The 12,314-nt window shown below is 60.1% G+C and overlaps 1 protein-coding gene across 1 annotated transcript in view; it reads left to right on the forward strand.

Annotated features, from left to right (window-relative positions):
• PEBP4 (phosphatidylethanolamine binding protein 4) overlaps positions 1 to 11,356 on the forward strand; it is a 92,368-nt gene extending 81,012 nt beyond the window's left edge. Inside the window, exons 5-7 of the mRNA XM_054294676.1 lie at positions 4,109 to 4,154; positions 4,982 to 5,098; positions 10,950 to 11,356. Of these exons, the coding sequence (XP_054150651.1) occupies positions 4,109 to 4,154; positions 4,982 to 5,098; positions 10,950 to 11,041 (255 nt within the window). The 3' untranslated portion in view covers positions 11,042 to 11,356. The remainder of the gene's footprint in view (positions 1 to 4,108; positions 4,155 to 4,981; positions 5,099 to 10,949) is intronic.
• Positions 11,357 to 12,314: the final 958 nt, after the last annotated feature.

Genomic DNA, 12,314 nt, shown 5'->3' on the forward strand with positions numbered 1-12,314 from the left:
CCTCGCCCGGGCGAATCGCTGGCGAGGGCTCGCCACCCATCCCTTTCCCCTCCTCTGCGATGGGATCAGACACGTTCAGGAGAGGGGGAAGAAAGGGAAGGGGGTGAAAAGAAAACAAAAAAAGATCAAGAGGAAAACACGAGATGACTCACACTGCCTTTAATTTATTTGTGTTTATTTATTTATTCACCCCCCGCCCTCGGCTGCGACGTGCAGGCAAACAGCGAGGGCTGCCCGGGGAGCCTCGCTCGGTGCCCAGGGCACCAGAAATGACAGGGATAAAATTCCCCACTCCTTTGGCCGTGGAAAAGATCGCGGAGAGCAGCTCCTGGCGCTCGAAATGTGTGGCACAGATTTTTTTTCCAGCCTTCCCAGGTCTCTGCACGAGCATCCCGTGCCCCGCCACAGACCGGAGGGTGGGAATATCTAATTCCACCTCCTACACCGTGTCCTCGGCAGGGGAAAGAGAGAAAGAGGAGATAAAAGGCTGGGAAGCTCAAATGGTGTCATTAGGAACTATTAATGCTCTCATAAAAGGGCATTAATAAAGGCGGCAGCTCATCAGTGTCCATTAGCTCGGCTCGTGGCAGGGATCTTCGGGAGCTGCCGGAGTGTGATGCTCCCCTCGCCCTCACCGGCGTGTCAGCAAAGGGGAAAGGGGCTGGAGGGGGGGTTATTCCCCCGACAAACCATTCCCCGAGCAAAAAACAAGGAGAAAATGTCGCAGGGCGTCACACCCCACCTCAATCCCTCCCGTATCCCGACAGCCGTGCCCAGAGTTTGCTCCTTGCTCCCAGCATTGCTGTTTACTATCAAAGAAAAAAAAAAAAAAAAAAAAAACAAACAAAAAAGGCAGGCAGGGTTTGGAGTGCTCATCGCGACTTTCTCCCTCCCGCCCTCTTCCTGTTCTCGCCTCTTAAAAAGGAGTTTTATCCTTTGACTCTCCCATGCCCGGGGCTAGCGAGGAAGCCGCAGCATCTCGGGGCGAGCCGGCAGCGCTCAGCGGCGGGCAGGGCACGGGGAGGAGGCTCGGCCCGGCCCCGTGAGCCCCTGGCAAAGCCAGGAATAGCAGCGCGGTCCCCGCACGGCAGCGGCGCTGCCAGGGAAACCCGCAGTCCGTGCCTTTGATGAGCCGGGGCTGGCAGCGGGCCCGGCCGCACCGAGAGCTCGGGATGGGCTGGGATGGGCTGGGATGAGCCTGGAAGGAACTCGGAATGGGCTCGGGATGGGCTGGGGATGAATTTGGAATGAGTTTGGAATGAGCTCGGGATGAGCTCGGGATGGGCTCGGCATGGGCTCGGGATGGGCTGGGATAAGCTCGGGATGAGCTTGGAATGAGCTCGGGATGGGCTGGGATGGGCTGGGATGAGCCTGGAAGGAACTCGGGATGGGCTCGGGATGGGCTGGGATGAGCTCGGGATGAGCTTGGAATGAGCTTGGAAGGAGCTCGGGATGAGTTTGGAATGGGCTCGGGATGGGCTCGGGATGAGTTCTCGGGATGAGTTTGGAATGAGCTCAGGATAAGTTTAGGATGAGCTCGGGATGAGCTTGGGATGAGCTTGAAATGGGCTCAGGATAAGTTTGGAATAAGCTCAGGATGAGCTCGGGGTGGGCTCGGGATGAGCTTGGAATGGGCTCGGGATGGATCAGTATGAGTTTGGAATGAGTTCAGGAAGAGTTTGGAATAAGCTCAGGATAAGTTCAGGATGAGCTCGGGATGGGCTCGGAAAGAGTTTGGAATGAGCTCGGGATGAGCTTGGAATGGGCCCAGAATGAGTTTGGAATAAGCTCAGGATGAGCTCGGGATGGGCTCGGGATGAGTTCTCGGGATGGGCTTGGGATGAGTTCTCGGGATGAATTTGGAATGAGCTCAGGATAAGTTCAGGATGAGCTCGGGATGAGCTTGGAATGGGCTCAGGATGAGCTTGGAATAAGCTCAGGATGAGCTCGGGATAGGCTCGGGATGAGCTCGGGATAGGCTCGGGATGAATTTGGAAGGAGCTCAGGATAAGTTCAGGATGAGCTCGGGATGGGCTCGGGATGAGTTTGGAATGGGCTCAGGATGAGTTTGGAATAAGCTCAGGATGAGCTCGGGATGGGCTCAGGATGAGCTCGGGATGGGTTTGGAATAAGCTCAGGATGAGCTCGGGATGGGCTCGGGATGAGCTCGGGATGCACCGGCAGGAGCTCGGGATGCACCGGCAGCTTCCCCCCCGCCCCAGTGGGCAGCGACACATCTGGGGGAGCAGGCACAGCTGGAGGGCTCGGGCACGTGCGCACATCTGGGCGGAGGAGGGGCGAGCCCGTGCGGGTGGGTGGGCTGGCGGGGCACATCTGGATGGGCGCTGCCGAGCATCTGGGCGGAGCCGGTGTGCGCATCTGGGTAGCTCGGATTTGCACATCTGGATGGCTCGCATTTGCACATCTGGATGGCGTGGGCTTGCACATCTGCGTGGAGCGGGCTTGCACATCTGCGTGGAGAGGGTTTGCACATCTGGATGGCTCACGTTTGCACATCTGGGCAGGGCCACAGCAGCCCCACGGCCCCGTGTGTCCCCTCAGGCACTTCCCAGGTGTTTCTCCCCTCCCATCCCGCCCTGCCTTCCCCTCCCGCTGCCATCCCAGGCACCCGGACCTGCCCAGGTCCTCACTCATCACCTCCCTGGCACCGGCAGATTTCAGCTCCAGCCCAGCCAGAGCCAGGGAGCCGAAATCCCAGGATCTGATCTGAGCTCTTGGCTCCCTGGTGACCTTTGGGGCAGTTGGCAGGAGGCTGTCCCCAGCCGTGACTCAGGGCAGAGCAGTTTCCTTCGGAGGCAAAGGGAAGCTTTGATCGCGGGGAGCCGAGGCACCAAACCCCGCTCCCCACGTGCACCTTTGCTGGGAGTTATCTGAGGCATCTTTTTTTTGGGATAATAACTCCCAGGGCAGGTTAGGACGGAGGAGGCCTGGCAGAGGAGCGTGTGTGGGCAGGACTGGAATAACGGGTGCTGTAGGAGAGGATTGACGAGCGCTGGGAGGTTGGGAATGGCCGGGAATAGCACAGCAGGTCAGGGGTGAGGTGGGATGTGCAGGGCCAGGATGGGGGTGCAGCTCCTGGTGTTGTCCCTTTGTCACCCATACAGGATGGTTGGTGTCCCAGGAATGGCTCCCTGCTCCTGGGAATCATCCCAGGATGGGGATGGAGAGCCAAACCTGCAGTATTGTCCCTTTGTCACCCACACAGTCCCCACAGGATGCTCAGTGTCCCAGGAAAGGCTCCCTGCTCCCCATTCCAGGACGGGGATGGAGAGCCAAGCCTCCAGTATTGTCCCTTTGTCACCCATGCAGTCCCCACAGGATGCTCAGTGTCCCAGGAATGGCTCCCTGCTCCTGGGAATCATCCCAGGATGGGGATGGAGAGCCAAGCCTCCAGTATTGTCCCTTTGTCACCCATACAGTCCCTACAGGGTATTTGGTGTCCCAGGAAAGGCTCCCTGCTCCTGGGAATCATCCCAGGATGGGGATGGAGAGCCAAACCTGCAGTATTGTCCCTTTGTCACCCACACAGTCCCCACAGGATGCTCAGTGTCCCAGGAAAGGCTCCCTGCTCCCCATTCCAGGATGGGGACGAAGATCCAAGCCTGCAGTGGGACAAGCTCTGTGAGCAGGAGTTTGTTGAGAGCAAAGCCAAAGCTTTGCCATGGGAATGCTGCTGGGAATGAGCACGATCCCACCTGGAATGGGCCAGATCTCCCAAATCTTGGTGTGCTGAGCGTTTGGCTTTTAAGGGAATTATTGTGGCTTTCCCAGGGTGCCACAGACTGGATCCCCAGCCTGGATCTCCACACAGTCTCTGTTGCAGGTGACAGCTGTGTCACCAGTGCCAGGGCATTGTGGATCAAGCCCCTAAATCCCAAAGAGCCAAAGAAAAGCCCTGGCATGCTCCTTCCCACCCACTTAAAGAAAATTCCCTTTACAAGGAAGTGATGAATGATCTTTACAAGGCAAACGCAGAAAATGTTGGGAAATGAATCCCTGGGGAGAAGTGGGCACAGGAGAGTCCATCCCTCTGTGTGTTTCTCCTGAGGACTCCAGTTTCACCTAAAACCTCTTTTTGTCCTTTCAGGGCTCGGATCTGAGGGTTGGGAAGATCAAAGGGAAGGTCCTGACAGGTGAGTGCAGACCCCAAATGAGGGGATGGGGTCTCAGGGTGGCAGTGCTGGCTGGGGTGGGCACACCAGGACACAAGGGGGGGGACACAAGGAGCTCCCTAGGGCACAGCTGGGCACTGTCTGAAACAGGAGCCACTTTTTCTCTAATTTTTTCTAGAGGTAAAAGCGGTTTAAAAACTCCCCAGCAGCTGGAAAGGCTCCAAACCAGTGTAAAAAAGAGGGGGGAGGGTTAAACCCAAAAGAAAAACAGAAGATAAAAGCGGGTGAATCCCAACAACTCCTGTGATGTTCCAGGAACAAAGACTTTCAGTTCAAAATGGGCCAGACGTGGCTCAGGGGAGAGGAGCTGGGGGCTCACCTGGCTCCTGGTGCAGCTTCAGCCCTTTGGTGTCCATCCCTGATGGAGACCAAGGGGTGGCTGTGCTGTGCATCCCATGGATGTCCCTTTGCACCTCTGTCCTCAGCAGCTGGCCATGCCCTGAGCCAGATGTGGGCCCCACATCTGGGCAGCTCCAGCCCGGAGCACAGTGGGGACCCCAAAACCCCCTTTGGGTGCTGCCCATGCCCTGCTGGGGGCTGGGGGTCCCAGGTTTGTCTGGGAGGGTGCAGACAGGGGAAGGGGATGGATGAGGAGGGGTCAGGGTGGTCCAGGGTGTGCTGAGGAGCTGTTTTGGTGGAACCCCTGAGCTGCTCCACAGTGAGGGGTCCCAGTGCAGGGAGCTCATGGCAGAGCTGATGCCAGCCTGGAGGAGGGTGTGGATAACTGGTTCTGGTGGGGGTTTGAGCTCAGAGGGATGCTCAGCCCTTCTTTCTCTTGTGCACCCCAGACTACACCCGGCCCAAGCCCGCCCGCTACAGCGGCTACCACCGCTACCAGTTCCGCCTGTACCGGCAGTCCCAGCACCAGACCATCTCCCTGAGCTCCGAGGAGCAGCAATCGCTGGGTAAGGACCCGCCTGGCCCCGATCCCCGCCCCGAGGGGCCGTTCCAGGTCTGCGGGGCTGGGGATGCCGCGCTCGGCGCAAAGGGATCCTCGCAGGGGGACGTGGGTGAGGTGTGAAATCCTCGCCAGGCAGCAGAAAAACCCTCGGAAAAGGTCTGGTAGCGGCCTGGCTAGCGGGATCGGCAGCAGGGAGGGATGTGGGCTGTGAAATGCAGCCCTAGCTGGCACATCCCCCCAGCCCAGCCGCAGGAGTTGCATCACCTCGGAGCGCAGCGGAGGATAAGGATCAAGGATTGCTCAAACCGGGCTGACACAACGCCCGCCAACTCCCAGCTCCTCCCAAAACCTTTCACGGAAGGGATGGAGCGGCGAGACCCCCAAAACGCCGAGGGAAGCGTTGTTGGTGCTCCGTGCCGGGGCTGCAGGAGCCGCGATGGGCAGGGATCCATCCAAGCGTGGCTTCCTCCCTGCCCTGCCTGGAACTCGGGGCTCGGAGCCTCACGTGGCCTCCACAAGGGAAATTTCCAAACTTTCCCAGCTGGGACCACATGGGCAGGGCTGGACGGGCAGGTCGGGTCGGTGTGTCTGGGCTGCTGTGCCGTGCCCGGAGCGGGGGCTGCCCCGGGGGGCTCTCACACAGCCCCTGCCCGTGGCCGGAGCGCGGTGAGGCTGCCACGAGGCTCCCCGCGGGTTGTCCCTGCCCTTGGCTTCGCTTTCTGGCTCATTAGCTCCGCTTCTTAATGACCCCGCCGATGTCACCCCGCTGCCAGCCCCGCATCCCTGCGGCTCCGCGTTGTCCCCGCATTCCCACCGCAGCATCCCGGGGCAGAACCCACCGAGGAGCTTTTTCCAGCAGGATTTGCCGCTCCAGCCCCCCCAGATGTCACCCCAGGGAATGTCCCCTCGCTGTCCGCAAGGCGGGGGTGGCCGGGCATTCCCCATCCCATCTGTGCTCCCCAGCCCTTCCCGCGCTTCCTGGGAAAGACCCAGCGGATATTTGGGGTATTTTTCCGCAGGATCCGATGCCTCAGCATCGTTTGTCAGGCAGCTGTGGGGCTCGCGTTGAAGGAGCCGGTTAAAGGTTATTTTTAACCCTTTCACTGCTGCATCACATCCTCGGCCTGGCCGGGGGATGCTGCTGGATTCAGGCACTGCCAGCCCATCATCTTTATTGCCAGGGAATGAGCCCTAAAAGCGGCCAAAGGATGAGATTTTGGTGTCTCAGGGGTTTTAAATAAATCCGTCCCCAAGGCAGTGGGATGCACGCCGAAGGATCTGCTGGTGCCTCCAGCCCTGTGGTGCACACAGGGAGGAGGAGCAGACACCTTGGCAGAAGATGGGAACGAGGAGGGGGTGACCCCAATCCCAAAGGATCCCAAAGGATCCCAAAGTAGGAGAGCCCAGCCCGGGCTCTGCCTGGCTCCTCTCCTGCACTAAAAGCGATGCAGGTTCTCCCGGCGATGCCGCAGGCACAGTTTGCATCCTTGCTCAGAATTTCCCATCTTATTTGGCCTCAAATGAACCCTTCTTGTTGCTTTCACTCCGTCCTGCATCTGGTGACAGCGATATCTGTGTCTCACCGGGGCTGGGGACACCCTTCATCCCCATCCCTGGACAGGGAGTGGCACTGGCCGGGCACAGGGAGTGGCACTGCCCATGCCAGCCTCGGGGTGTGTCCAGCCTCCATCCCTGTGCTGGGCATCCCTCCCCCTGGCAGAGCCGAGCCCCAGCAGTTTCTGTTCATTCAGCTCCCAGGAAAATCCAATTCCCGGCTGGCCCTGGGTGTGTTGAGGAGGCCGGGCCAGGCCAGGCCGGGCCGGGGGAGGTGACAGTGCCAGGCGGGATGGCAGCAGCTCGGCCCGAGCCTCCAGAAGAGGGCACTAAAGCAGGACCTGCCCGCGTCGCCTGTCCCTGCTCCTGGAACAGATCCCCGGGAATTGAAAACGCGAGGGGCAAAGCGAGAGAGAAAAACAAATCCCGGTTTATTCTCCCTCCCTGCCTGGCTGTGCAGAGGGAACGGGGACATTTCCACCCATCCCGGCTGGGATGGCACTGACGGGCACCGGAATGGCTGCAGGACATGGACACGTCCCCCTGTCACCCGTGACAATGTGGAAATCTGTTGTTTATGGTCAAGGTGCTTCTCCAAGGCAACTCTTGAGCAAAAATCTCGTTTCACCAGGGAAAAACCCACCCTGATCTTTCCCTGTGAGTGTTTCTGATCAATCCCAGCACCAGCTCTGTGTGACCTCAGGCAAACAACTCAGAGCCTCAGTTTCTCCTCTGAGAAAATGCGAGGGGACGGCGAGCATGGAAAACAAATCCCGGTTTATTCTCCCTCCTCGCCCGGCTGTGCAGAGGGAACGGGGACATTTCCACCCATCCTGGTTGGGATGGCACTGACAGGCACCGGAATGGCTGCAGGACATGGACACGTCCCCCTGCCACTCGTGACAATGTGGAAATCAGTTGTTTATGGTCAAGGTGCTTCTCCAAGGCAACTCTTGAGCAAAAATCTCGTTTCACCAGGGAAAAACCCACCCTGATCTTTCCCTGTGAGCGTTTCTGATCAATCCCAGCATCAGCTCTGTGTGATCTTGGGCAAATAACTCAGAGCCTCAGTTTCTCCTCTGAGTCTGATTCACTTCAGTCTTTGGCCGTGCCACCAAATTATCACCGAGCAGCAGCTCTGTCGCCGCTCAGCACCGAAGGTGGGGACGTTTGGGGTGTCCCCAAGCTCTTCCTGCCGCTCACCCCACTTCCCTCGCAGCCAGGAGTGTGACAAGCCCTGCCTGTGTTTTGGGGAGATGCAAGATAATAATTTGTGGTCTGTGAAATGTCACAGCCGCCGTCGCATCCCGAGGCCACCACAGGCTCTCAATCCACGGGAAATCCCTCAGCTGGGGAATTCAGGCACCCACCAGACCCCGGCTGTGGTGCTGGGCATTTAAATTCCCCCACAGCTTTCATCGATTTAATTAGCACAAAATCTTAATTTCACCTGAGTTTCATCCCTGTGCTTCCACCTCCGGGAAGCCGGGGAGATGCTCCCACATTCCCAAAGCCTCTCCTGCCCTGGAAAGATGTTTTAGAACCGGGAATGGATTTTTCCCTCCCATAAATTTTGCCTCTGGGAGCAGGGATGGGATGATGAACCCGGCCAGCCCGAGCATCCTGTGAGTTCCTTCCTTGACCCTGGAGCATCCCAAAACTCATCCCAGCAGAATGTGGGATGCAGGTCCTTGCTGAGCATCCTGTGAGCTCCTTCCTGGCCTCCATCCCTCTCCAGCTCTGGATCAGGATCGGGGCCGCATTGACTCATGAGCCGACCTTGTGCGCCTCCAACCCGATCCACCCAGCTGGAAAATCGGGTTGGACTGGGCCCCGGCGGGGAGGGAAAGGCTGCGGCCGGGACGGGAGGCGGCCAAGGGCTGCGGGGAGAGCGCGGTGTCGTCCCCCGAGTCCCCGGGTGTCGCTTAATGGTGACCAAAGCCGCTGCCGGCCTCCCGCCCACCTCCGCCGGGACATCATTAATCTTGGCATGGAAGCGTCAGGGCCAACATCGCGGCTGATGAGGCTGATAAATTACAGCCGGGGGGCCGGGGGAGGAGGGGAGCGGCGTTTGGGGGGTGGGCAGGGGGCGAGGGCAGCGCTGGCAAAGCTGTGGGATGGCAGGGATGCCGAGATCCCCGAGCCCAGCGCTCGCCCCGTGCCTCAGTTTCCCCATCGGGCGCTCCGGGCTCGTGTGGGCGTCAGCGGGCACTCCTCTTCCTCCGGCGGGTGTGCAGATAAGAGCCAAGCGGGATGATTTAATCCTTTGGGAAACGAGCTTGAAAACGGACCAAGCCGCGGATGAAACGCGGCATTGTTGTGGCAGCGAGAGGGGACGGTGGCACCGCGACCTCGGCCGGCCCCCTGCCCCTTTCCCCGCTCCGCGATCGCAGTGACTCAGAGCGCCCAGCTGGGTGGTTTGGGATGGCTGGCACAGGGATTTGGTCACGCCGGGATGGGGCTCCAGGATGCACCCGAGGGGTTGGATTTGGTTTGGGGGGACCCCAAATCTGGCACCCCTCTGTGCATCCCCCCCTCCCTGACCACACCCGCGCTGCCCCGGGGCTTTCCCTGGCCGGACCGGGCACAATGGGTGCCAGGGCAGGTAGGAAAGTGGGTCAGGAAAAACCCCGGCCCCGCAGCCCCGCCGAGGCTCTGCCTCCCCCGGCTCCTTTCATCCTCCCCTCCCGGGGCTCCGCGCATCGGCGGCGGCTCGGCCACCCCTGGGACTCGGGGCTGCCGCGTCTCGCTCGCACCCCGGCCCCGCGGGGCACCCGCGCCTCTCCCGGGGGGGTTTCCAAAGCTTTGAAAGCTGCGGATGAAAGGCGCCCACAGGCACAGCGGGAGCGGCCCCCGAGGCTGCTTCCCCCGGTGCCACCTTCGTGGGGACCCCAGCGCGGAGGGGGCTGGGCTGGGACCCCCCAAGGGAGGAGCGGCCCCTCCTGCCGAGGTGGAATTTGGGGCTCCGTGGCCCGGCTGGAGGTGACCCCAGTGCGGTTTGTGTGCTCGGAGGGTGGCAGGGGACACCTGGGAGCCTGCAGGAGCAGCCTGGTGCATTCCAAAACTCATCCCAGCTGGAATGTGGGATGCAGGTCCTTCCCAAGCATCCTGTCAGCTCCTTCCTGGCCCTGGAGCACCCCAAATCGCATCCCAGCTGGAATGTGGGATGCAGGTCCTTCCCAAGCATTCTGTGAGCTCCTTCCCGGTCCTGGAGCATCCCAAATCTCATCCCAACTGGAATGTGGGATGCAGGTCCTTGCTGGGCATCCTGTGAGCTCCTTCCTGGCCCTGGAGCATCCCAAAACTCATCCCAACTGGAATGTGGGATGCAGATCCTTCCCAAGCATCCTGTGAGCTCCTTCCTGGCCCTGGAGCATCCTGTGAGCTCCTCCCCTGCCCTGGAGCATCCCGCAGCTCCAGGGCGCGCTGCCGTCACCAGAGAATCTCCAGAGCTTTTTTTGGAGCTCGGAGCCCGGGGTGGGGAGCAGGTGGGAGCTCCAGCAGCTCCCCGCAGCCATCAGCACCCCTTGGAGGTGATGCTGCAGCTCGGGTTTTGCTCAGCACTTTTGCAAGAGCAAAGGGGACGCTGCGCTCCGGTCGGGGCCGAGATGTGGCAGCAGATAAAGGTGCCAGGCTGCCGCGTGACATTGCAGAGCAGCCAGGAAGAGGAGAGGACAGGTTTCAGATAAAGAACGGGCCCCTTTGCCCACAAGGAGGGGCAGCGTGAGCTCTTTGGGCGCCAGGGAAAGCCCCCCCCGGGCAGGGCAGGATGCTCGCACAGACACAGGCTGGGTGCCCGACCCCGGCAGGGCACAGGGGGATTTCTGCCCCACAGGGGCCGGTGTGAGGGAATCCCTGCTGCCTTTGGACCTGCAGAGAGTTTCCCTGCTGCCCACGCGGGATAAAGCACAGCTGGAGCCGGCAGGAGCTGCCCCAGAGCTCGGGGGTGCTGGGGCAGCGGGGGAGGAGGGTCAGGAATGAGGAACCCCCTGAGCTCCGGCAGCCTGAGGAGCTGCAGCACAGTGAATGCCACTCCGGGGGACGGGGGATCTCCTGTGACACCTCCAGGGGGATTTCCAGCCAGGCCACCCCCGGGTGGGCTCGCAGGAGGGTTTGCTGCAAAGGTCAGTGGGCAGCAGAGGAGCCTGGTACCCCCAGGATGCTCAGATTGGGGTTCCTGTGGCTCCTCCTGTCCCTGGGGCCTCCTGGGTGTGCAGGATGTGGTTTGGGGCAGAGCAGCGGCTGCTCAGGGCTGCTCCCCTCTCCAGCCCTGCTCACCCCCTTTTCCTCTCTCTCCCCAGGCACCTGGGACCTGAAGGATTTCGTGGAGGATTTTCACCTGGGCCACCCCGTGGCCGCCACCCAGTTCCTCACCAAAAACTGCAAGGATTAACCGCAGCCATCCCTCCCATGCCCTGCACATCCCCACAGCCCAGAGCCACCCCTGCCCGGAGCAGAGGGGACCCCAGACCCACCGAGGATGAGCCCACCCTGCTCCCAACCCAGAGCCCCAACCCCAACCCCTCCCCTGCCACAGCCAAGTTCTCTCTCCCTCTGGGGAACCTCCCAGCTCGCCTGGTTATCCCAGGAATTTTGGCATCTCCCCTTCTCCCCCCTTCACCCCGTTTCTGACTTGACCCCTTGCATGTCCCCCTGGCACTTTGGGGACTCGGAGTTTGGTGCCTGAATAAAGTTTGGATGGAGCACACGGGGCTCTGTGGTGGCAGTGAGTGTGGGCAGGGCAATTTGGGATCTGTGGGCAATGGGAGCAGGGGGTGGCCTGCCAGACCCTCGTTTAGGTGAGCCCAGGGTCACCCAGGAGGGCACAGGGACAGCGATGCCAGTCCAGGGGTCCCTTGGTGGCACCGCGTGGGAACGGGCACTGCCTGTGCCCTCAGCCCGTTTCTCTTGGAAAGCAAAACCCAAATTAAAGGCATAAATCAGCAGAGCTCTGCCTACTGGCCACTTAGCCGGACCTCCCCTTTAATTAGCTCCTTAATTAGGCTTTCATCTGAGACTGAGTTTTCTCCGAGACTCAGATTCACCCGCCTGCAGCTCCTCCTTGGAGCACACCCCGGTGTCTGCGCTGTGACAAAGCCACCTCTGCCCTGCCCATGGCCAGGGATAATGTTCCTCTTGGAGCAAACCATGGAGAGCAGGAGCCCAGGACATTCTGCAGGCTGGGGAAACTGAGGCAGGAGGGAATGAGTGGCTCAGGGCTGGGCAGGGAGGCCTGGGGTCCTTCAGAGGGGCTGTGGTGCTCTGGTTGCAATGCTGCATCTCAGCTCTGCCTCAGTGCCTGGAACAGAGCAACCTGATCCCGAAAAAACATCTCTGTGCCATCCTGCTGTCACCTTCCCTGGGTCCCCAACAGTGAGAGCAGATTTTGGTCCTGTCTGGGGGCTAAACATGGATTTTAGTCCCGCACTGAGGGGTTTAAACATGGGTTTCAATTCTGCACTGAGGGGTTAAATGTGAATTTTCAGTCCTGCACTGGGGGCTTAAACTGGATTTCAGGCCTGCACTGTGGGGTTAAACTTGGATTTCAGTCCTGCACTGGGGGGTTAAGTGTGGATTTCAGTCCTGGGGCATTAAACATGGGTTTCAGTCCTGCACTGAGGGGTTAAATGTGAATTTTCAGTCTTGCACTAGGGGGTTAAATATGG

Source organism: Melozone crissalis, unplaced genomic scaffold, assembly GCF_028551555.1.
Source record: "Melozone crissalis strain CALT ecotype California unplaced genomic scaffold, PUWL_Pcris_2 ptg000295l_1, whole genome shotgun sequence".
In the NCBI taxonomy this organism is placed as follows: Eukaryota; Metazoa; Chordata; class Aves; order Passeriformes; family Passerellidae; genus Melozone; species Melozone crissalis.